We start from the raw sequence: 23,205 nt of genomic DNA, 5'->3' as shown, positions 1-23,205 counted from the left end.
AAGCTAAGTCACTTCTGAAGTTTCTAGGAGGAAAATGTTAAAAATGTATTATGCTGTGTCCTTTAACTTCTGTAGAGTTTATATAAAACCAAATCTCTGTAGTTCTTTAATACATACACAAGATGCACAACATAAATATTTATTTTTGAGGGCTCATATTTCAGCACTTTGAGTAGCTTCTGTCCTGAACAACTTGGAAACAAGAAAAGAAATCAGATTCCTTTTAATTCCCTCAATTTCAGGGCAATTTTCTGTAAGACAAGAACTTCTGCTGCCTGCCAAGTAGGAATAGTGTACAGTTGTTTCAGGAGCTGAGCCCCTACGTGCACAATATAAAGTTGCATGGATGAGATTGCAGGAGAGAACTTGCTCATGTAGAAAACAGCTACTGTTTTTGAGCTGTTTAGTTACAAATCAAATCAACTGGAAAATTTTGGGCTAACCAGGCATAATGTTTCTTTATGTAAACCCATGTTGGATGGAAAATATAGGTCTTGATCCTCACGAATCACTTGTGGGAAACACTAAACTTACTTAGTTTTGCTGCTGCTCCTTTTTGTTCCTAGATAGCAGTCAGATTATTTTCTGAAAATGATTCAGTAATTATGTCCCCAGGTTTTGGACATTAACTGCTTGACTGACGAATTTCTTAGTCTGATCTGCACCACACCAGTTATGGATGCTTTTGAGGATTTTCAGCCTGATGTAGCCTGTAGTTTCCAGGGTCACCCTTCTTGCCCACCTTGAAAATCAGGGCAGTGTTCTCCAGCTTCCAGTCAGCTGGGACCTCTCCAGATTCCCAAAACAGCTCAAAAATCAAGAGAGGCCTTGCAATGACATCAGCCAGCTCCTTAAGTATTCTGGGATGAAAACATGTTTTGAGGAGGGTGGCTCTGGCTTTTGAGGCTTGTAGGCTGTTACTGCTCTCACAGCTACAAACCCTCTTGCAGTTCTCAGCCTAACTGGGTTCTGGGCCAACCTGCACCCATTTGTTCTCATGCCACCATTGTCCTCTCACTCAAATGGCTCCTCTCCCCCCCGGTGTGGCTCTTCCTCTCCCGCCCACATATTTACACCAAGATATTCCCTTCTACCTGTGTTTTTAGCCATATTAAACAAACCAAGCTCTCTGTTTCCTGGTATTATGTGAAGGTGTACGTGAAGATTAGCAAAGCTTGCAATGATGCATCCAAAGAGGCTCTTTTCAGGGTTGAAGGAACAAACAAGTTTTCCTCTTACCCTCTCGAGAGCAAGTTGTTACTTAGACATAAATGCGTTTTTAAAGGATGTTTCCCAAACAGCAACATTTTTCTGGAAGACTGGGGTCCTCGGTGTTTGCAGAGGTTTTTATAATCAGAAAACACAGCTCTTTTGGGATTGTCTTGAAGAGATGTTTTCTGCCTTGGCAAACATGCAGGAAGAAAACCTATTTTGCGAGGCTGATAGCGGGTTACCAACAGATCTGTTTGTTCCCTTTTCTGCTAAAAAGAACATGTGATATCTAGGAAAACTTCTAAAAACAACCCCACGAGGGCAGTTTGCTTGAGATAAAAGTTCTGTCTGGAGACTTGTTCAAGATGCCATCTCCTGTGAGGAGACAGCTTGGATGGCACAGTGACAGCAGACAAACAGTTACTGCTTGTAGCACAGCAAACTACGAGTGCCAAGAGCTGATGCTTGTCTATCTGCTTCAAACCAGGGTAAAAACAAAAGTGAGGGAGGTTAAGAGGAAAATTTTTAAACGCCACACCTGAATGTGTGTAAAAGAATGTACAGACTTATAAATTCTAAAGCCAGGATGTGTTCTGTAGATTAACCAGAAATACTCGATTTTAGTTTTAATGAACATAATGTCTTAATATGGAGATGGGCAGTTGCTCCGGGTAGTGTGTCAGGCAGGTGGCAGGGGCAGCACCCCATAACACAGTGAGCTGCAGTTGCTGTGTGTGTTAATTTTTGGGAAATGAGCCAAATGCTGCTGAGGTATTTGTTGAATTCACACTTACTGGACAATACTCTTAATAACGTGCTTCGACTTTTAGTCAGCCCTGAAGTGCTCAGGCAGTTCTACTAGATGATGGTGTAGGTTCCTTTCTAGCTCTAACTGTTCTGCAACGCAATTGCTTCAAAATGTTCCTTTCCACCACTAAAATGCCCTTTGGATATTTGTCAGGTGGTGTTTGCCCATGGATGTCTGGAAATCACTGTGCTAGTAGGCAGCTGGTCCCAAACAATATTTTGCCTACTGTGTTTGAAACCCGGCACCCAGCCTTTGTCTCATGGGGTCCCACCTGATCCACCCAGAGCAGAGTGGATTTTAATCCACAGATTAACAGACTGGAGTTTAATGCTATATCAACCAGTAGCTCCTGCCTTATATTTTGCACAGAACAAAAACTCTCCTCAAAAAAAATTGGAGAATGGTTTGGGTTGGAAGGGACCTTAACAATTATCCCATTTCACGCCCTGCCATGGGCAGGGACACCTTCCACTAGCCCAGGTTGCTCCAAGACCCGGCCTTGGACACTTCCAGGGATCCAGGGGCAGCCACAGCTTCTCTGGGCAACCTGTGCCAGGGCCTCCCCACCCTCACAGCTAAGAATTCTGTCCCAATATCACATCTAACCCTGCCCTCTGGCAGTAGGAAGCCATTCCCCGTTGTCCTGTCCCTCCCTCCCTTGTCCCCAGTCCCTCTCCAGCTCTCCTGCAGCCCCTTTAGGCCCTGCAAGGGGCTCTCAGGTCTCCCTGGATCCTTCCCTTCTCCAGGTGAACATCCCCAGCTCTCCCAGCCTGGCTCCAGAGCAGAGGGGCTCCAGCCCTTGGAGCTTTATGTCCCTTCAGGAGCACTGCGAATCCAGCAAACGGAGCTTAAAACCAGTTATATAGATCAACAACAACTGGACGCTGGAACAGTCCTGGGATTAAACCGTGTCATCAGCTTCAGCCGATCTTGCGCCGGCCAAGGATTCCTCATGCACAGCGCGTCAGTGCGGGGCTCTGGAAGCGAGGGGTCCTCCTTATGTTTAGCACTCAGCCAGGGATAATCGACAAACCAGGGCGGGCTCACAAACTGCTTTTTTGTTTGTTTGTTTCTTTTTGTCAGTGGTGTATTTTGACAATAACACACACACACACACACACACCGGCACTTATAACACTTCAACGCCCCCCCCCCTTTAACGTGAGGGGAGCGCCTTTCCCGCCGCTCCTCCCTGAGGGCGGGAGCGCCCGGCAGGGGGCGGTAACCGCGGGGCGGGGCGGCCGCGCCGGGACCGGGAGGAGGAGGAGGAGGAGGAGGGGGAGGAGGAGGAAGAAGAAGGAGGGAGGAAGGAAAGAGGGAAGGAAAGAAGGAGGCGGCGGCAGCAGGAGCGATGGTGAGCGGGGAGTGCGCGGGCAGAGAGACACACAGGGGTGTCCCGGCGCGGCCTGTGAGGCTGCGAGGCCGGGGCCTTGTCCGGCGCGGTGGCGTGGGGGCGTCCCGGTCGGGCCTCGGCGAGGCCCGTGCCCTTCCTCTAAACCTGGATTGTCCCTCTTGTCCATGCACTGCTTCCCTTATATCCCACAGGTATCTAGTTTCAGGGCGGGGGGGGGGGGTTAGGAAGGGCGTTTTCGCCTGTCTCTGTGTATTCGCTGCACCCAGCTGGGGTGGAAATCGTGTTTTCCTCTGAGATTTTGGTGAAGATGCCTGTCTGGCTGATAGACATCCTGTCTGCTTATTGATTATAATTTTTTTAGAGGCCCTGTTTGCTTACTGACTCCTGTTTTTTAGAGACTCTGCTTATTGACTATCTTTTTTTTTTAGCTAGAAGCAAACTTCACGGTTGCTTGGAATACAGCCGGCTCCGGCACGCCGCGGCATGGCATGTGCCTTCCAATTCCTCAGACCTGGAAAGGGCACTAGTTTGTGTTTTTTTAAATCCGTCAGGAGGGTACTTTGAAATCACAGCTGCTGCCGAGTGATAGATGAAACAGCATTATCTGCGTCCTGCTGTTTTTTCCCGCTTGGTCATGGGAAACAAATTCCCAAACACTCAAGTGCTGCTGCTTCTTCCCACTCTGGCGTGGAGCTGTGCCTGGGACAGCACGGCTTGTGTTCAAAATTTGGAACTGGGTAAATGCTGCGCATCTTGTGCACGGGGTGGTCCAGACTGGCCTGGGGCTGCTGGAGCCGTGCTGTGTGGTCAGGCTGTTCTCCTTAGTCCCTCCGTGCCAAGGCTTTGCAGGGAAAGCTGCTACTTATTGCACCTGGAAGACCTGCTCGGGTCTGCTCTTTTATTCATTAGATTGGACAGTAGCTATTGCACGGGATTCCTGGTTTCTGGAAAGCTAGGGAAGTTGGCTTTGTACTCAGGGGCTGAGTGTTTCTCTGGAGAGACACTAACACATAACATTTTTCCTAAACTGGGGTTTTACTCTGCGATCCTTCCCACAACCTTAGCAAAACAGAGCACGAGGCACTGGGAATCTTACCTAGGTGGAGAAAAATGTTGCTTCTCCCATGTGCTGCTCACTTCCAGCCCTCTCGGAGTTTCCCACCCTCTTACTCCCCTTAGAATTCCTAGCTGAACTGCTGACCTGAGCAGGGGGGAGGGTCTGCTGAGGTGGCTGACGCCTTGCTCCCTGCCCTGGATTTCTCCAGCGCCGTTTGGTGGTGTGGAGATAACCCCAATCACAGCGTTTACTGTGTGTGGTTTGCCTGCCGTGGCAGCGATCACAGCCTGGCTGTGACTCCTGTGGTAAAAGGGATTCAGTAGGGCCCCTTTCTGTGTAAGGAGTTTGAGGTGCTGCTCGTTTCTTCTTCCAAGCACACAATTCTGGCAATAAAAAGGTGTAGCTTCCATCTGATCTCCTCCTGCACCAGCTGCTCCCACCACAGACCCCTGGCACGCACTGGGGGTTGTCTCAGAAGGCCTGATCTGTTCACACAGTGTTTTTGGAAATGGAATGATGTGTTTTTTACCTAGAACTGCTGAGAAGGACTTGGGGGTGCTGGTGGGCGAGAGCTGGACATGCCCCAGCTGTGTGTGCTGGCACCCAGAACCCCACTGCCCTGGGCTGATCCTACAGCAGGGGCAGCAGGGCAGGGGGGGATTCTGCCCCTCAGGTGAGACACCCCCCCCTGCAGAGCTGCTCCAGCCCTGGGAACAGCGCAGCAAGGACATGGAGCTGCTGGAGCCAGTCCAGAGGAGGCACCAAGATGATCAGAGGGATGGAGCAGCTCTGCTGGGAAGAAAGGCTGGGAGAGTTGAGATTGTTCACCCTGGAGAAGAGAAGCTTTGGGGTGACCTAATTGTGGCCTTCCAGGGCCTGAAGGGGCTGACAAGAAAGATGGAGGGACACTATTTCCAAGGGCCTGGAGTGACAGGACAAGGGGGAATGGCTTCCCACTGACAGAGAGCAGGGATAGATGGGATATTGGGACAGAATTCTTGGCTGTGAGGGTGGGGAAGCCCTGGCACAGGTTGCCCAGAGAAGCCGTGGCTGCCCCATCCCTGGAAGTGTCCAAGGCCAGGTTGGACAGGGCTTGGAACAACCTGGGCTAGTGGAAGGTGTCCCTGCCCATGGCAGGAGTGGAATACTTAAGATAATGAGCTTTAAGGTCCCTTCTAACCCAAACCAGTCTGTGATTCTACGATTCTATTGCTCCAATTCCTTACATCCCAGGCAGTCCAAGACATTCCCTTTCACGTAGCAGCAGACCTTCCTCCTGGGGTGTTTAGTACTGAAATGTTTATGTGCTGGCCAATGGCTATGGCCTGTACTGGTTGGTGTACTGAGAGGGGCTTTGAAGTATGCCTTAGTCCTGTCCTTAGAGCGTGGTGTGGACTGAGATTTAGGATTCTGTCACTTGATCCAGTAGCAGGCGTGCTGGTCTCTTTGCTGTCGTTATGGTGATACAGTTATTGTTTCTCAGGGAAGATTTGTGTTTCCTAGAAATTCACAGGTAAAAGCCGCTTGGAATCCTTTGTGTTCTGAGCGTTTCCTTTGCCTCTCTCATGGAGATCCACCTGTGCCACGTGAGGAAGGGCATGGGGTGAGGTATCACGGGGTCAAAAGGTTCTGCGTGTTGGTGTTGATGAGATAATTTTTGAGGATCTTGCCCTGTGGCCAGACTTGCCCAAGAGCAGGGCCCTTAACGTATAATAGCAGCATTCAGTTTGTGCTGATACTGGGGGCTTTGTCAGAGGCTTGCATAACCCTGCTGGGAAGCTGTGCCAGGGCTTGGTGCTGCCTTTGTTCGTGGATGCCCGTCTCCAGAACAATTGCCATGCCATGCTCTGCTTCCAGACAGCTCCCACCAAGGCTTTATCCTTTAATACTGCGTGTGGCCCTGTGTGGCACTGGGCTACTCGCAAAATGTTTCCAATAAACACCCTTTTTTATTCTCCAGAAGTGATCCACAGCTGAGAGGATGCCAAGTGGAGGGATGAAATATGTCCAGACGAGTCCCAGCACGCAGGGAACCAGGCTCTTCTTTTATCCTAATTATCACGGGTGCAGTGAGAGGACGTTTCCTTGCACATTCTTGGACCTGGTGGCCCACAGAGATCCACGCTGGGTTTATGACTGTGTGAATCCTTGTCTCTTGTGAGGTCTGTTCTGCCTCCAGCGTGCCCAGATGTTTGCAGGAACTTATATAAATTGATTTGTTGTAGTGAGCAAAGAACACACACAACACCACCTTGTGCATCTTTTGTGTTAAATGAAATTTGAACTGGCACTGATTTTGGAGTCCTTTGGATTACTGTAGAACTGTCCATTTTTTGAGCCTCGAATCAGCCTTGCTCCATCTTGTTTTGATAGTTTTACATTCCTTCTTTGCAGTGGAAGCTGGAATGCTGCCGCTCTTACTCTGAGCTGCTGCCTTGTTTGTTTATGTGCTGAAGCTATAATTAGCCATTGTTTAGCCACTCCTCTTGAAATCTCAGGGCTGGTGGGATAGTATATACATACCTTCATTTTGCTGACACTGTACATGGCAAAAAAAACCCACCCCAAATTGCTGTTGTTCTGGAAGAAGTTTCAGTATGGCAGTGGTGGAAATAAATGCAACACAGACAAAACTGGTGGTATTGGGGAGCTGTGGTAAGACATTAGCGTGTCCTGACTATGTTTTTCTTTCACTTAGTTCAGCCCATACAACTGAAAGTTCATGATTTTTGATTCCTGAGAGGTCCTGCATCCTGTGTTGCTCCGTGTGCCCACATCCTTTGGTGACGGTGGGGGGGGGGGGGGAGGCAGCACGTGGTCCAAACCTCGAGCTGTAATTAGGAGCTGACTAACAAATATTCTCTGCCTGGTGCTTGTGTAAAGATATTTGTCACGGTGGGGGTGGCGGGGAGGGAGGAGCAGAGTCATTACCGGGGTGCGAATCAAAACACTGCAGGCACATGCAGCACCCTCCGAGGCTGGGGTTGCTCAATCCCATTCCCTGGCTCTCCTGTAGGAAGCTGCCAGGCTGGTGGCTGTGAGTCCAGTCCCTCCCTGCGGCCAGGCCACTTACACCGTGTAGTTACACCGTGTAGTTACACCAGCCTGACGTGCCTTTTGTGGCCAGAGCACGTGCAGGCAGCAAGGTGTCAGCTCGGGCAGGGCTAATTGGGCTCTTCCTTCTACTTAGAAGCAGAATAAATAAGTGAAGCTGCTGTGTGGTTGCTGGCTCTGTGCAGTTTGTTTCCAGTCAGGAAGCTTCTCCTTGGAAAAACTTGTTGTATTGGAGCAGAGGCTTTAATTACAGTGGCAGTGCCAGTATTCCATGTGTTCCCATCCTCAGGGTTGACCTGGCTGGTGCTGTCTCTGAGCCATCTCTCTTGGCCTTGATTTACTATGTACTGAGTAGTGTGACATGTCACCTTCTTCCTTGGCTCTGGTGATGTGAGGGAAGACAGATGGCAAACACAAACATTAAGGTTCAGCATGGGGAGGTGTTCAGAGTGTCCCTGGCTTGGGAATCTCTGTGGATTCAGGTGAAAGCTGAGAATGTGCTGTAAACTGACAGACAGTAGGTTTAGGTTGGATATTGGGAAGAAATTCTTCCCTGTGAGGGTGGGGAGGCCCTGGCACAGGTTGCCCAGAGAAACTGTGGCTACCCCTGGATCCCTGGAAGTGTCCAAGGCCAGGTTGGATGGGGCTTGGAGCAACCTGGGCTAGTGGAAGGTGTCCCTGCCCATGGCAGGGTGTGGAATGAGATGGGCTTTAAGGTCCCTTCCAACCCAGGCCATTCTATGATACTAGCAGTTCCTACTTGCACAGTCAGCCTGAGACTCATGATATTGCATAAAATAAACTTGCCTTTAAAAGCTACTTTTATTCTGTGGCCCACGTTAAATGCTCTTCTGGTGAAAGGAAGATTGAGCTGATAAAACCTTTCTTCCTGCTCTTGCCACAGGTAAACTTCCACTTTACAGTGTCAGAAACAGGAGGCACTTGTAACAAAACTCTGGGGTCCTCCAGTTTATTGCCTTTCTGTTTCTCTCTCTCTCTTTCTTTTTTTTTTTTTTCTAAGCTTATTCGAGTCCTAAAGCTCGCAGCCAAGGAAATGCTGTTCTGGCAAAACTGCAAAATGTGCTCTCATTAGCTTTGGCATTTCCCCCCTCCCTCTCTTTTCTGTCATCTGGGACAGAAGAGCATTACTGCAGTTAATTTGTCCTCTTTTGTAGTGGCATAAGGGCTATCCCTGGAACCAGCTCAGCAAACTAATGGCTTTTAGAAATAAAGTACTGAGGATGTATTTCTAATCTGTGGAGCTAAAAATTCAATATGTAAACTGCTTGGGTTGCTAAGTGCATTAATATCAGTACAAATGAACACTGCAAGTCCTAATGATAGCAGTTAGTATTTTATCTGATACCTGGCTCTGTCCTGCTGCTCTCAGAATTAAAAACAAATCCTCCAGTGGAGGTTTTTTTTCCCCCCAGCATTTTAGTGTGCTCATAAGTTGGGTTTTTAAACTGCTTCTGAAATAATCCTGTGTCTTGTGAAGCTTTTGAGCGGGGAAGGTTCTCTTGTGGAAATAAAACCAGCTTATCTACTCTCCTGTAATGGAAAGGGAAACATATTTTTTGATGCCTTCACAAATAAGCAGGTCACTGTCTTACATTAAATGCTGTCCTGTAGGCAGCTTTAAAATCAGGTCAGCTTGTTTTCTTTAGGCCAGCTGAGGAAGCAGTAGTAGTTTTTCACTCTGTTATGAGCAGCACCTCCAAGGCTGCAGGGGAAGGGATTCCAGTGGCTGGGCTAAACAGAGGCTGTTTATCCCCCCTGCCTCCTCCCTCTGGAATGAGGAAGTACTTTGGGACTGCAATCCTATGGAATCCCAGAATGAGTTGGGTTGTGGGGACCTTAAAGCTCATCCAGTCCCACCCCTTGCCACAGGCAGGGACACCTCCCACTAGCCCAGGTTGCTCCAAGCCCTGTCCAACCTGGCCTGGGACACTTCCAGGGATCCAGGGGCAGCCACAGCTTCTCTGGGCAACCTGTGCCAGGACCTCCCCACCCTCACAGGGAAGAATTCCTTCCCAATATCCCATCTATCCCTGCCCTCTGGCAGTGGGAAGCCATTCCCCCTTGTCCTGTCACTCTGCCTGTGTGAAAAGTCTCTCCCTCTTTTTTATAAGCCTCTTTAACCCAGCATGTTCCTGGATGTAATAAAAACATTTGAGTGCAACCTTCTGGTTTCTGCAGGATTAAGTTAATAACTGAGAAAGTAGAGGTCTCTTGTACCTTGCTGGTACTTTGGGGCAAAGAAGCACTTGGAAAAAAACTGAGTTCATAGTTAGCTGGGGATCTGGGGAGTTGTATTTCATTGCTAACTTGCCTTCCATGCCAATTTTCACTGGGTTTTTTAATCCCTGTTTTTAATATCCTCCTAAATTGATCAATCTCATCCTTCAAACTCTTGTAAGTATGAAATGACTGAAGAAGGAAATTGAGAAAAACAGAGAAAATTACCTGGTCAAACTGCATTATTTAGGGATTGATTTCAGATTATTTTTTTTAAAGCAAGAAAGAGAAAGAAACTCTTCAGTGGCTTGGAATTAACATAATTCAATTCTTCTCTTATTTGTTCAGAAACTTGGAAGTACCATTGATCTACCATATATCAGTGCTCAGGGGTTTCAGTGGGGATTGTGTGATTTGACAACAAAATATGCTGTCAGCTGGGATCTTCTGCCCAGAACTTTCTCCAAGAGCCACATCAATCTCGTGCCAGATTTATTTCTTTTAACGTGGCCATTGACTGAAGTGACTTTTGTCTCGAAAATCATGTTCCATTTTGATTTGAGGGCTTACAGCTCACAGTATCCTCCATATTCAGGAAAAAAACCAGCACAGCCCACTTTATATTTGATGCCACAGCATTTTCTTGCCATCAGCTGAGCACAGCTCTTGAGACACTAGTAAATTAGTGGCTCCATTTCCATCCTTTAAGTGCAGTTCCAAAACTGAATGATATTCTGGCATCTAGCTCCCAGGCAGTGAACCAAAGTCATTGTTGCTGGCTTTCCAGGGATTTGCCAGAGAAGATTGTTGCAAACTCGCTGAAACTTAAGTACAACCTAAGTTAAGTTAGCTGGAAAAGGTGGCTCTTCCCTTAAATTCTGGGGTTAAATCAGCTTTGTGGTGAGCGGATTGGAGGACTGGGCATTAGCTGGGACGTTGCCTAATTGCAGTGGTTGGTGTGGCTGCCTTGTTTCGGAGGCTGAAGTGCCTGGTGTGTTTTTAAATTGCCCTTTGCCAAATGAATAGGTGCTAATTTGCCTCCTCACAGCTGAGTGCTGCCTGGTTTTGCCTAATTCTGCCGGTGTCCCTTCAGCCCGTGCTAAGACGTGGGTGAAATTATTCCTTTGTGATGGGAAATGCTGTTGTTTTGCTGGAGTTTACGGTTGGGTTGCCTAAATTCTTTTAAATTCTGTCACGTTATTTGCATTTTGTTGCTTTTCAAAGTAGTGAGTATTAATTAGTGTTGTTTTTTGGTAAGGAATCCTGCCTTTCTCCTTTGATTATTTGGAAAAACGTGGCTCCTTTTAGGCTGTTAGTAGCCTCTCCAATTGTTTTGGAATGACACCTTACCCCCTAAAAAAACCCAATTAAATGCTGCTTCTGTTGTTGGCTTGATCCAGAAGTGAGATCTGAAAAAGGTCCTGAGAAGGAAAGTTTTAGCAGTTTTTAATTTAGTGGCTTATTTATATTCACCTTTGCAAATGGCTCTAATCCCACCCACAGTCCAACAGCACAGCTATCAAGGATCGATCTGTTCCTTCCAAAGTTTAGTAACAAATCTTTTGAAAGGTCCCATGTACTTTCCCTGTTGTTGGGACAGTGAAGCTTTGTGGTGCTGGAAATCTCCCCTGGAAAACTGGGCAAAGCTAGGCTTCAAGGCTGGTTAAAAGAGAAGAAGGATTTGGAAGAGGGCTCTGAGGTCAGCTGATAAAGCTTTAAAAACTGAAGTAAAATGCACAAGCTTTCATTTGTAGCATGCAACACTCCCCCCCAAAAATTGTCATTATTAGTCATAGCTCCAAACAAAGTGTGGGTTCTTCTTATCTCTAGAAGCCTTTTTCCAGGGAATTGGATGGAAGACTGCTGTTTAGATCCCTTTCCTCTTGTGCACACCTAATTTCTTCACCCTGTTCTGATGCTCTTGAAGAGCATCTGGTTTGAAGCTACTGATGATGCACTTGGGTTTAATCCTGATGGTAATTCCTGTTTTGAGGATGGAATTGTTGTTGCATCACTCTTTTCTGGGGTTTATTTTGGTGGAAGAGTGTTTCTCCCTTCCGTCCTGCCTTGGTGTGCAACGTACTAATTAGACTCTAAACTTAAGGAATTGCTGAGTGTTTGCATCTTCCTTAAAAATCCAGCCCTAGGTACTTAATAGACCTGTTTTGGTGGTACCTTCACTCAGCACCTGATAATTCCTTGGCAATAAATATTAACATAGTTACTTCTCTTGGGCCATGGTGAGATCTGGTGGTTCTTGGGACTGTGCAGAGAACCATATTTTACTCATCTGCTCTTGGCACTTCTCTCTCAATATTTGAAGTCTCTCAAGGTGTGTATTTTTATCAGTGACTCTTAACTGGAGGTGGCTGAAAACTTATCTCCTGCTTGCAGGAATTAAGGAGAGCATTGGGTCTGCATGCTGGAAAGCACCTTTTTAATCAGCAGTAGACTTTTTGATTTGTGTGCATTTAACCTTTTCCCAATGTCATTGTGGTTTTCCTTTGCACAGGATGCTGTTATTCCCTACAAGGAAGTCCTCCAGATGTACTGGGAGAAAGCAACAGGCTTTGTGAATGCCCGATGTGCTGGACTTGAACCCTGGCAGCTCATTGGCTTGACCTTTTCTTCTACCCTTCTGAGTGTGTGGCTGCATGGCTTCCTCTTCCAGCCTGAGAGTGAGTATTTGAAAATGAGGGATTTTCCTTTGTTTAGAGGGAAGGAAGGGGCATCAGAGTTGTTCCCAGGTAGTAGAAGGGAAAGGGGGTGAAACAAGGACAAACGCTTATTAAAACAGACTCTCTGCTGTCAACTAATATTTACAAACCCCTCTTCCAAATTAAGGTGAAGACCTGTCTGATCAATGTAACACCTCCATTCCTTCAGAGGGTGCAGCAGCCCAGCCTGGAATGTGCCTGTGTCTCCTTCCCTTTCCCTTGTCTCTGTTTTTCTTTTGGCTGGACCATTTACTTGTCGCAACACTCTTGTTGCTCAAACCCTGGGGAGGTTTATCCCAGAGCCGGGTTCCTGTGAGCTGAGTCACTGCTGCAAAGTGTCTGGATAACCCTTGGTTGCTTCCCTTCCTGCTGGGGGAGGAGATGTGGTTTTGATTTGGCGTTGGAGGCGTGTTTCATCTTCAAGATGTTCAAGATAATTGCATGTGGTGGTGTGAGTTTTGTTTGGGGGTTTTTTGCTTGTTTTTTTTGTTTCTTTTTAAATTTTATTTAATTTCTGGACCCTCTTCCTGTTTTGAGTGATTTCTGATGTTGACAGTGGGATCTCTTCTGGTGAACTTGCAGTTTCCCCTGGTTGTGCCATGGCCAGAGATCACTACCTTGCCCTCAGAGAACACAGTGCTTTTCATTTCCCACAGGCCTTAGGGATACACTCCAGTGGCAGCTTGTTAAAAACAGCCAAGTTTGTAACTTGATGTCAACCTCTGTGTCTCTGTTTCTCAAGCAGGCCTTTGTCTTTCAACAGTGGGAATGTCTGTAAGGAACAAATTGGTGTGAAGCTTTTGCTCAGGACAGGGTTATGTTATTTTCTTGGCTAGTATTTGTACTGTTGCACAGTGTATTTTTTTAAAGTATTGACTTAAAAGGTTGTCTGAATATTTCAGGAGTTTGAAGTCTTTACTCACTGAGAAAATTGATAATGAAATTGTGCACAGTGAGATGTGCAGCAGAAACAGTGTCAGAGCATTGAGTATTTGCTACAGGGTGTTCCAATTAGTGTCCTTAGGTAGCCTTTCAAATTGTGCATATGAAGTGAAATATATATATGAAGTGGGAGGGGAAAATGTAAATAAAATTGCCAAGTCTTGAAAGGGTCGATTTTTTTCATCTTTTGTTGAGTTATTTCTTGGTGTAAGTGTCCTGTGGGCGTGCAAGTGAAATGCCTGCAGGACTTGGCAGATGTTTTTGGTGGCTATAAAGCATCTGTGTCATCCTGATTTCATTCCTGCCTATAGAGCTACCCTAGGAGTTTTCCAGTGCTTGTCATCAATGGCTTCTCTCGTTCATGTGGTGCAATTTCTGCTTTTCCCTCTGTCCATCCCCTTTCCCTGAGTCACCTCCCATTGCATCATGTTTCCTATCTCTGGTGGACACACATGGGGCAAATCTGTGTTGTGCCCCAGCTGACATGGTCACAGATGTCACTCTTTCCTCCTTTGGTCTGGGAGCCTGTTTCACATCTTAAGTGTTTTTGTTTTCTAGTACTATTCTGGTTCGAAGAGGCAGAAGATAATTTCAAAAAGTACTTTCCCTTTTTGCTGGAGACTTTTCCTCTAGCAGACCCTGAAATCCCTCTCTTTCCTGTAAAATTCCACAGGTGGGTGTGAACTGCTTTGTAAGAAAGTCAAATTATGGATTCCTGTTCTGCAGTCCAGACGTTTCCATAGCATGGTCCACTCCTGAGCCTTGTTCTTCCATTTGCTCATCTATCCCCTTGGTCACTGAATTATTTTAGCTTGGATCAGTGATGCTGAACCTGGATCATGGTCTCTGTAAGAAGTACTGTGCTCAGAGTCCCTTTTTTTTTCTTGACTCATTACAGGTTCATTTTTAACTTTTCTTTTTCAGGTTTGACATCCCGAACTAAAAAACAGTTCTTTAAACTGCTGAGAAAAATGCCACTTGTTGGAGCCATAGTAAGTATTGGAACAACTACTTCTGGTATTATCCCAGGTCCTTGTTTCAGCTGTCTTGGAGAATATACAGTTCTGTGCATCTTTTTCATGTCAGTGTGATCATAATGATCCAAGGATATACATCTGGGATGTCTTCTGCTGCCACCTGGTTGAATGACAGATTTAATTTCTACCTATTCTTTTTGTCATAATATCACCCTCATAAAATGGAGGTGCCACCTTCTTTTAATTTTCTTTTATTTGTTTTAACCAAGAATCAGTGTGGTAACAGAATTTTCCAGTAACGTTTCCTCGTTGTTAGATTTCAAGAAAATAATTTTAAGTCTGGGAGAAGGAGGACAGGATTGAACTTGAGTTGCTCTTCTGAAACAATGTGAAGTGTGAGATAGCTATGTTGTGCAACTTGGAAGGATATTTATTTTAATCAGGGAACTGGCCGTGATTAGTTTAGGGTTCAGATAACTATTAGCAGTAATTAGCATTGTAGCACAAGGCTATCAGAACTTTGTGTAATCATTAAAATGACATGAGCTGTGGTTTGGGAGATTCTTTTCTTGCAGGGAAACTTGCAAGCACAAATGTCAGCATGTTTTAGCACGTTAACAACTTAGTGATGAAGAAATGCCCAGCTGGGTTTGTTTTACCTGGTAAATGATGGTATCACACTTGATGGCACTGCTTTCTGCTTAATGTGTTGGCATATTTGCACATTGACTGAGGGGTCAGATCTGTTACAGATAATTTTATCAAGAGAGTAGGGCAGAGGAACTCTTTTTCCTTTTGCTGTAGACACAGAAGGAGTTCTCCAATTCTCCCCCAGCCCTCTGGAAGGGAGTAGCATCCCCTCTTTGTTATGTAAAGTACCCCAACTTTCACCTTCTCACCTGAGTAGCCCTTGATCAGATGAGTTCTCTTCTGCTTGTATTTTTTGCCTACCTCTTAGAAAAGGACACCTTGTACAATTCCTGTTGTGTCCAGGCTTTCCCTCCTTGGGGCTGACACTGCTCTCCTGTGCCAGAGGACTCCTGCTGTGCCCTATCTGTGTGCTGTCCTTGCTCTTTGGTAGGTTGATAGCTGATAACCTGTCAGTCCCTTACTGTGAGGCCCTGACTTTGAGGCATTCCAATGTCCAAAAGTCACTATCCCAACACCTGTGTTGCCTGGAAGAAGAATCTTTACTTTGGAATGTTCTGTGAGAAAAAGTCTTGGGTTTCTTGGGTGTAAGGTGTGAGTGAGAAGAAAGAAATCTCTGAACTGTGCCTGTAGTGGAGATTTCTTTGTTGTGTCTCTGTTTTCATGAGTTTCTAAACTCATGTGTGTGGTGGCAGAGGAGGCAAGGTACAGACCAGAAGGCATCTGAAGGCTTCTGCAGATTAAAAACTGTGACTTAGAGAGGTTTGGTGGATAACAATGCAGTTTTCTCAAGCATTAAGGGAGGGTCTCAAAGCTCCTACTGCTCTTCCATACCCAGCAGAGAATGTCCTGTGTCTGGATGTTGCAGTGGTGGTGTCGAGCAGCTGAGCAGGGGCCCAAGTGCCACTCTGCAATGGCTTAATGGGCACAGTTCTGGGCTGTGCCAGCCACCATTCCCACAGGTTTAGAGCCTGGTGTATGGCAGTTTGCTGTTCCAGGCAGCTTGTTTTCAGAGGGAGAGGTTGGCAGGAAGGAGGCTGTGGCTCTTTGATCACAGAGCTGAGGCAATTCCTGTTCTACTCAGCACCACTGATGTAACCAGTAGGTTCTGTCCTGCACACACTCAAGTATTTATAATATGGCCAGTGCCACTGTTTCATAGGTTTTTCCTTTCTCTTCAGATTCAAAAGAAGATTGATGAAGCCTTGAATGATGTCACGTCCAGTTTATCCTTCCTGAAAGATGAAAAGGATTATATCAAAGCACTGCCAGAACAAGGCATGAGCCAGCCCCAAGTGCTGGAAAAGATGAAAGAGTACAGCTCCAAAGGTGAGTCTGTGCTGCAGCAGAAGTGGGTCTGTCAGACACCTGATATTACACTTGCTCTCTTCAACGAATTCTAGTGACTCCTGCACATGGCTTCCCCTTAAATATTTCATCCCTGATGCTCTTTGCTTGCAGGTTTTTCTGTTTACCTTCTGGAAGTGACTAAGGTCTGTGTTTATGACTTTTAATGCTGTATTTGGGTATTCACACTGAAATTCCATTCCTTCTCCAAGAATTCTAGACTGATGGAGAGGTGGGAGAGCTGAGGAGAATAGAAATAGGGAGGAAGGTATCTGAATGCATTTTGGTTTGCATTTCTGAGCAGTTGCCTTGATGTTCGACTTTTACCAGAAATGTGTTTTCTGTGAAGCCCCAGGAAATACTCATAATCAAAAAAAGCAACTTCCAAGTGGGATTTTTAGGGAATTTCCGAGACTGTCTCTCTTAATTGCAGTGACCATAATGGTCTGCACCTTGAAAAAACCTTTTAAGGAAGGAAAAGTCATACTGTTGTTCTGCTGGCTTGAGCCCACATAAGCGGTGTTTGACACTTGATTTGAGTTGCCTCTCTCCTGTAAATATCTCCACCCTGATTTGTGGAACTCTTACTCCTAATGAGCAGATCTGGGTGACTTCCTGTCCAGAGGAAAAGGTAATGACTGCCCTGCTCCTATCCCAAATTTGAGAAATGCCTTGAATTTTCTGTTACAACAGTGCATCTGCTCCAGATTCAGAAGCAGATTCACAGCAGAGTATCCTGTAACAACTTCCTTCTTTTCTGCTGATGTGTATTGCTAGTGCTGCTTCTGTCTGTGTTTTCCCTTAAATTATTGTTTCCTTCCTTCACTGGGTTCTTTTTTCTTTTCCTGAGGTCTCCCCCTTCGCCCCCCACATGCTCTCCTTTGGAAGTTGCCTGGAAATACTGGTTGAGGTGACATTTGATTGAGGTGCCTGGTGTGCTGTAGGTTTTAGCAGTGTAAACTTGGCCTTTCCATCTCTTCTCAGCTTACAGTGGTGGTGGGTGCTCTTTGAAAGTGGCTTCAGTTTTGCCAATTTAGTGTTCAGTTGGTTGAACAGCAGTTTGGGGAGACTGATGGGGATTAAGTGGATTACATATTAGTATAACTGCTTGCTTGCTATGTGTTATGTGCTGACTCTTCAGTCATTGTTTACTTGCTGTTTGCCAAGTTCACACAATGCCAGGGGCTCAACCCGACACACAGCTGCCTCTGGGGCACAAAACCCAGGGAAATCTCAAAAGCTGAGTCCTCATCTGTAGAACCAAGGGTGGAACTTTTCCATGCACTTTTCCACACTCCCTGAGAACGGCTGGGTTTGTGAGCAGCGTGCTCTTCCTTCTCTTTCAGGAGACGTACGCTGGCAGGATGGGAAGGTCTCTGGGACTGTGTACAGTGGTGAAGAGAAGCTCACCCAGCTGCTAGTGAAGGTAAAGTGCAAGCAGTCCAACTTTGCAGATACCCTCTGCACCTTCAGGGTGACCAGAAACCCCTTAATGCTGTTCCAGCACCTCAAAAGAAATAAGGAAGATGAAAAACTTAAGGCTGCCCAAGTTTGTAAACAGCCTGGACTAGATGTAGGAGGAATTAGTAGCAAAGCATTTGAGCAGCATAAATCTGGCCCCATAACTGTCCCTGCAAAAACACCTTGTAGAGATAACTGGGCCAGTCAGGTGAGATGTTTTGAGTGAGAAGGTAAGGAGCTGGTTTCAAGTGAACTGGAAACTGGTACTGGAACAACTTTCACTGAGCAAAACTAAATTCTTCTTGATTTAAATAAAAGAGAAGTTTGTAAAGTGTTGCTTTTTTTTTTTTTTTTTTGGCTTGGCTGAGTGGTCCAAATCTTAAACAATGGAGCACTGGCATGTTTCAGTGGTGTCTTTGTTAGGTCTGTTTACCTGCTCAGGAACTTCTCCCTTTGAGGAGGCTGGAGAATAACCTGGACAGCCTAAAGGTCTGTTTACTAGTACATTTCCTACCAGAGTTCTTTTGCTAGGAAAGGAAGTTTTACTCCTGGGAACAGCTTTTGTAACAAGTGTAATGAGCTCTGTTTGGTGGTTTCTATTGCTGTTTTCTTCCTCCTGTTGACATTTTCTTTGCCACTTCAAGGGAAACATAAAGCTCAGAGCAGCCTTTCTGGAGGGGCCTCAGAGTGTTGTGGAAACATTCCCTCTGTTTGTGCTGATTATTCTGCTGTATTTCTTTTAACATCCCTGCAGTTGCTTTTTGATCTGGACTGCAGGAGATTGGAACTGGCCTGTTCCAGCCTTATATCCTGTAAGTCCACAGTTGCAGAAAAGCATGAAATACTGGTTTCCACATCCACTTTTGTTGTGGTGTGGGTGGCCATTTGTGCTTTTTTTTTTTTGTGCTTCAGAATTCCCCCTTAATAGTAAACTTGAAAACTAGTTCTGCAAAGGAGGTTTTTTGGCCTGTTTTGTGTAAAGCGATCTCAGAGTGCGTGTTGTTCTTTTTTAAAAATTGTCTTTACAGCAAGAGCTATTGATATGTTATAGAATCAATTCAAAGGTCAAAATGCCCTAGAAAAACGTTGGTTTTTTTTAAATTTTTTTTTACTCATCAGCTTGTGGCATTTACTTGCAGGAGCAGTTAAGTCCAAGGAGATCCGCAGTGTTCTTATGGTTAAATGCAGCTAATTTACTTATACAGTGCACATGGGGAGTTCTCAAAGCTGCATTGATAATCCAGTGCTCCATCTGCAAGGCTGACTTTCTGTCTTTGTTTCCTGAAGGTGTATGAAGAGTTTGCCTGGAGCAACCCTCTCCATCCAGATATATTCCCTGGCCTGAGGAAGATGGAAGCAGAAGTAGTGAGGATTGCCTGTACACTCTTCAACGGGGGCCCCAAGTCTTGTGGTGCTGTAAGTAGCCTGTCTTAACTTCCTGGACATTTTGGATATTTTTAACTCTGATAAGTGCAAAGGCACCTTGTGCTCTGCAGATGAGGCTGAGGTCGAGCTCACTCTGGGATATTCCATGCCGACATATCTGTGTGATGGAGGATGGTTGCTTTATTCCTCTTCTTGGTGAAGCTTTATGAGAGACAATTTAACTCAGGGAAATAGTTTTCTAGACAAGACTATTTAGATCAGCTTTTTTTTCTCCACTTTTAAATGACACAGGCTCGATGGCAGTTGGAAAAGAGAAGTGGTGTAATGCAGCCTGGCTGGTGGTCCGTGGGGGATGGTGAACAGAGCAGTGTTACTTTGAGTAGCTCCCCTCAGTTTTAGTCTCTGGACTGGAAATCTGTAGCCTGGCAGATTGCTGGGATTGAGGGCAAGGCCAGCTGGTTGGCTGGTCACCAACAAGCAGGCATGGCATGTATTGTCAGCTGTCCAGCTGGAAAGCTGTATTTCCAGGCTTGTGTGGCCTTCCAGTGCACTACAGCGGAAACCAGTTTTACAGCCTCGATAAAATTCCTAGCAGGAGTCCAAATGGGTGTTCTTAAACTGATTCTTTCAGTGTTGGTCAAAGAGCAAAAGATAAGAAGTTGCACGGTGAAATATTGTTATAAAAATAAATCATGTCTTCTTCTCTCTCCTTTTGGTGAGGATCCTGAACTCCTGAGGGCAGGTTCTCTCCCTGTTTACATGGTGTGTGGGACAGTGAGGTCTTATCTCCTGGCATGGTGGTTAGGTGCAGCTGGCAGACAATATTTGAGAAGAGTTAGTTGAGTCTGTAAGAAGAATCCAGATGAGGTTTTCCAGAGACTGGCAGAGGTGCTTGGTGTAAAATGTGCTGGGGAGGGGAGAAGGCTGGCAGTGGCTGGTCACTTGGGAAGGCAGTGTTGACACAAGAGCTTAGGAGATGGCCTTGAATGGGCTTGAATGGGCTTTATCTGTCACTTGGAGGCTTGGTTGTGCTAAGGAGTTAAGTACTGGAGTAGCCTTATAGTAGGTGTAGTTGGGATCAGACTCCAGCTGCATTGAAGCTGAAACTCAGCAGTGCACTGCATGGGAGTATAAGATGTGATTACCTTTGATAGGAGGAAGTGACACCCTGTGACCTGACTTGTCTTCTCAGGACTGTATTCCTTGTGCCACCTTCAAGTGTACAGAAGGAATGTGCCTCTTTGCTTTTATAAGAAATGTTTAACCTCACCTCAGCTGCCTCCCAGCTTGCAGCGCTGAGAACGGGGGTGAGATTATCCCTAGAGTGGGGAGGAGGCTGGGGATCAAGCTGTTGAAACTGGTTTTTATCACCAGTTGGGACATCAACTGATAAAACAGGCAGATAGCTGTGTGCTGCTGATGGATGCTTGGAGAACTTTGCTTGCTGAAGCCTGCAAGGAGGACATTCGGGGTTTGTTTCGTAAAATGTGTTGTAAAAGCGTCACCTCGGCCCCGTGTGCTCCTCCACTGAAACTGAAAAGTGGAATTGCTGGAGAGGAGGTCAGAACAGGTAAAAAACTGCTCCAAAATAGGAAGACTGTGACACAGCCAGTGTGAGACCTTCTGCTTTTCCCTCAGTCCTCCCCTCCCTCCTGAGGATGGTGCCATAAAGCCAAACAAAGGAGCAAAGCAGACACACAACCTGCCGTGGAGTTACATCCCAGCTGGATGAACAGTCCCATTTGCAGGGTGAAGGGGAGGGCTGAAGAGTTGATTGGCTGGAAACAGAAGATTAATTGCAGCCCTGTAATTATCATGTCCAAACAAGTGTCTCCAGTGGACTTTTTGTCTTCCTCCCACGTGTCCCTTCCTGACTGGGAAGCATCCAGAGTTGCTAATCATTGACAGAGAGATGTGGGTAGGTGTATGGAGGTCACATGCTCTTTAAGTAGTTGGCCTCAAAGACTTCTTATTTTCTTCTTTCCAAAGCAGAATTAACATTTCACAGTAACTTCTGGAGACTTGGACAGTTACAAAGTCATTTAAAAAGAGCATTTTTTCCAACTGATGCAATGGTTTCTCAGGAAGGCCCTGCCGTAGCTGGTGGCTCAGACTGCCACAGTTACACTTCAGTAGCTGGTGAGGCTGTAAAACAGAGGCTTTAAGGCTGAACCAGGGAGGGTGCAATGCCCTGAGTTATCTTTAAATTGATCTGTTCATGAGGGGCTGCTGGTGTGTTCTGCTGAGAAGGCTTCTGGTTTACTTGGTTCCACTTTTGCGGTGTTGAAAATTAATTTCTCTGAATGTCACCACTGCCTTCTCTGAGAAGCAGTGTGTCATAGTGCCAGGCCCCCTGGCCACTGGATTTAAACAGCAGGGACTGCTTGGCCAACTTTTTGGTGCCTGGTTGTGGTCCCTGAAGGCAAATGGAGCTTGCTGGTGTTTCTGGATAGTGTGTCTGTGCTGCATGCTGCGTGGAAAATGCCAAAAGTTTCTGTCTGGACTTCTCAGTGAGGCAGTTTCACTTACCCTGTGCTCTGATTTCCACAGCATGTTGCAAAACAGCATTTTGTGGGACTGATAGTCTGCTTTTCAGTCTGGGAGGAGCAGCACGGTGCCACATTTGTGCTGTTCCTGAGGTTTTCACACATCTCTGTGTGGACACCTTCCTCAGCAGGATCTCTGGGGAGCAATCCCCTGCTCCCTCTCTGAAGGTTTTTGGTGTGTTTAATAAATGCTAAGATGAAACCTATCTTTTTTAGGTTTCTGAATGTTAAACTAGATGAGCAGGCTGCATTATTTACAGGAGTTGCCTTTAGCTGAGCCACGTGGGCTGTAATTTTTCCTCTTAAACACAGGCATAAAACCTCTAACAATGCCCTGGTGGTGGGGGGTGCAGACATGCCTTTGCCTTAAATTGCTCTGAGAGATGTTCCAGGTTTTTAGGCAGTTTTAAAAGCAATCATTTTCAGCAGTGGATGGATGTTTCCTATTTCTCACTAATTACTACTATTGTTCTTACTTTTAATTGTGTTAGGCAAGAGCAAAGAGACAGCAGTTGGGGAGTTTTGGCACCTGGGAGATTCTAATCACATTCTTGCAATGATTTGGAAGGACTAATTAAGCTCAGCACTGAGAGGAGGAACTGGGGGATTCATTCCTGTCTGCTGTGTGCATGTGTTCGTGTTCACAAGGTGCTTTGTTTTGCAGTGCTGGCTCTGTGGGTTTCACCTGTAATTTGGGGAGAAATCACCTCTTTTATGCAAGCTTCAATGATTTGTGTGTTCTAGGCAGTTTTTTGACCTTTAGAAAGAAAGGGCAGCTTTGAAGTGTAGGGAGAAACTGTGTTTGGAGGTGTACATGTGTGTCTTTGATGTCAGTCTCTCTGTGAATTCCACTTTTTCAACAGCTGAGGGCAGAAGTGGGAGACGAAATCAGCAGACACAAACCTAAACCTCCTGTAGAAACCCATTTTATCTCTTCTCCCCAAACTCCAGGGCTTCCAAACTTTGTCCTGTTGCTGGCTGCACATTTGAAGTAGGACTTGAACAGTGAAATGTAAGTGATGTGTCTTGAGGGGAGGCTTAAACTGTGCAGATCCGTCAGATTTTATCTGGAGTGATGAGCAGGTCACCTTGAGACAAGACACAACTAGTGGAATTTACAACCTGCAGGTTTACAGGGGTTTTATGGGAGGCTACCACAACATTATGACCATGCAGTGGGTCGGGGTGTATTTTTTTATTCTACTGCTACCTTAGAAATAAATTATAGTGTGCTTTTTTATTCATGGGGTAATTCAGCTCAATGAATTTTTTTTCGTCAGCTTTGTCTCCAGGGCCCGAATGGAGGCATTTCTTAAGGTGAAAATGCAAACAAAACTTGAGAGCCCACGAACCAAAGTGGTTCTTTTAATGTCTGACAGCTTAACAGTGACACACCAGGGAAATCCTTGAATAGGGGCTGTACCTCTTACTGCTGTTTGTAATGTCGAGGGTCCAGAG

General features: G+C 45.9%; 1 protein-coding gene across 1 annotated transcript in view; it reads left to right on the top strand.

Annotated features, from left to right (window-relative positions):
- The first annotated feature begins 3,297 nt into the window (after positions 1-3,297).
- Positions 3,298-23,205, top strand: part of SGPL1 (sphingosine-1-phosphate lyase 1) — a 31,679-nt gene continuing 11,771 nt past the window's right edge. The window contains exons 1-6 of the mRNA XM_051800315.1: positions 3,298-3,374; positions 12,236-12,401; positions 14,307-14,374; positions 16,189-16,336; positions 17,701-17,780; positions 19,103-19,231. Of these exons, the coding sequence (XP_051656275.1) occupies positions 3,372-3,374; positions 12,236-12,401; positions 14,307-14,374; positions 16,189-16,336; positions 17,701-17,780; positions 19,103-19,231 (594 nt within the window). The 5' untranslated portion in view covers positions 3,298-3,371. The remainder of the gene's footprint in view (positions 3,375-12,235; positions 12,402-14,306; positions 14,375-16,188; positions 16,337-17,700; positions 17,781-19,102; positions 19,232-23,205) is intronic.

Source organism: Manacus candei, unplaced genomic scaffold, assembly GCF_025592945.1.
Source record: "Manacus candei isolate 608988 ecotype Guabito, Panama unplaced genomic scaffold, ASM2559294v1 h1tg000050l, whole genome shotgun sequence".
In the NCBI taxonomy this organism is placed as follows: Eukaryota; Metazoa; Chordata; class Aves; order Passeriformes; family Pipridae; genus Manacus; species Manacus candei.
The sequence above is the reverse complement of the archived record's forward strand: the minus strand, read 5'-3'. Positions and strand labels throughout refer to the sequence as shown.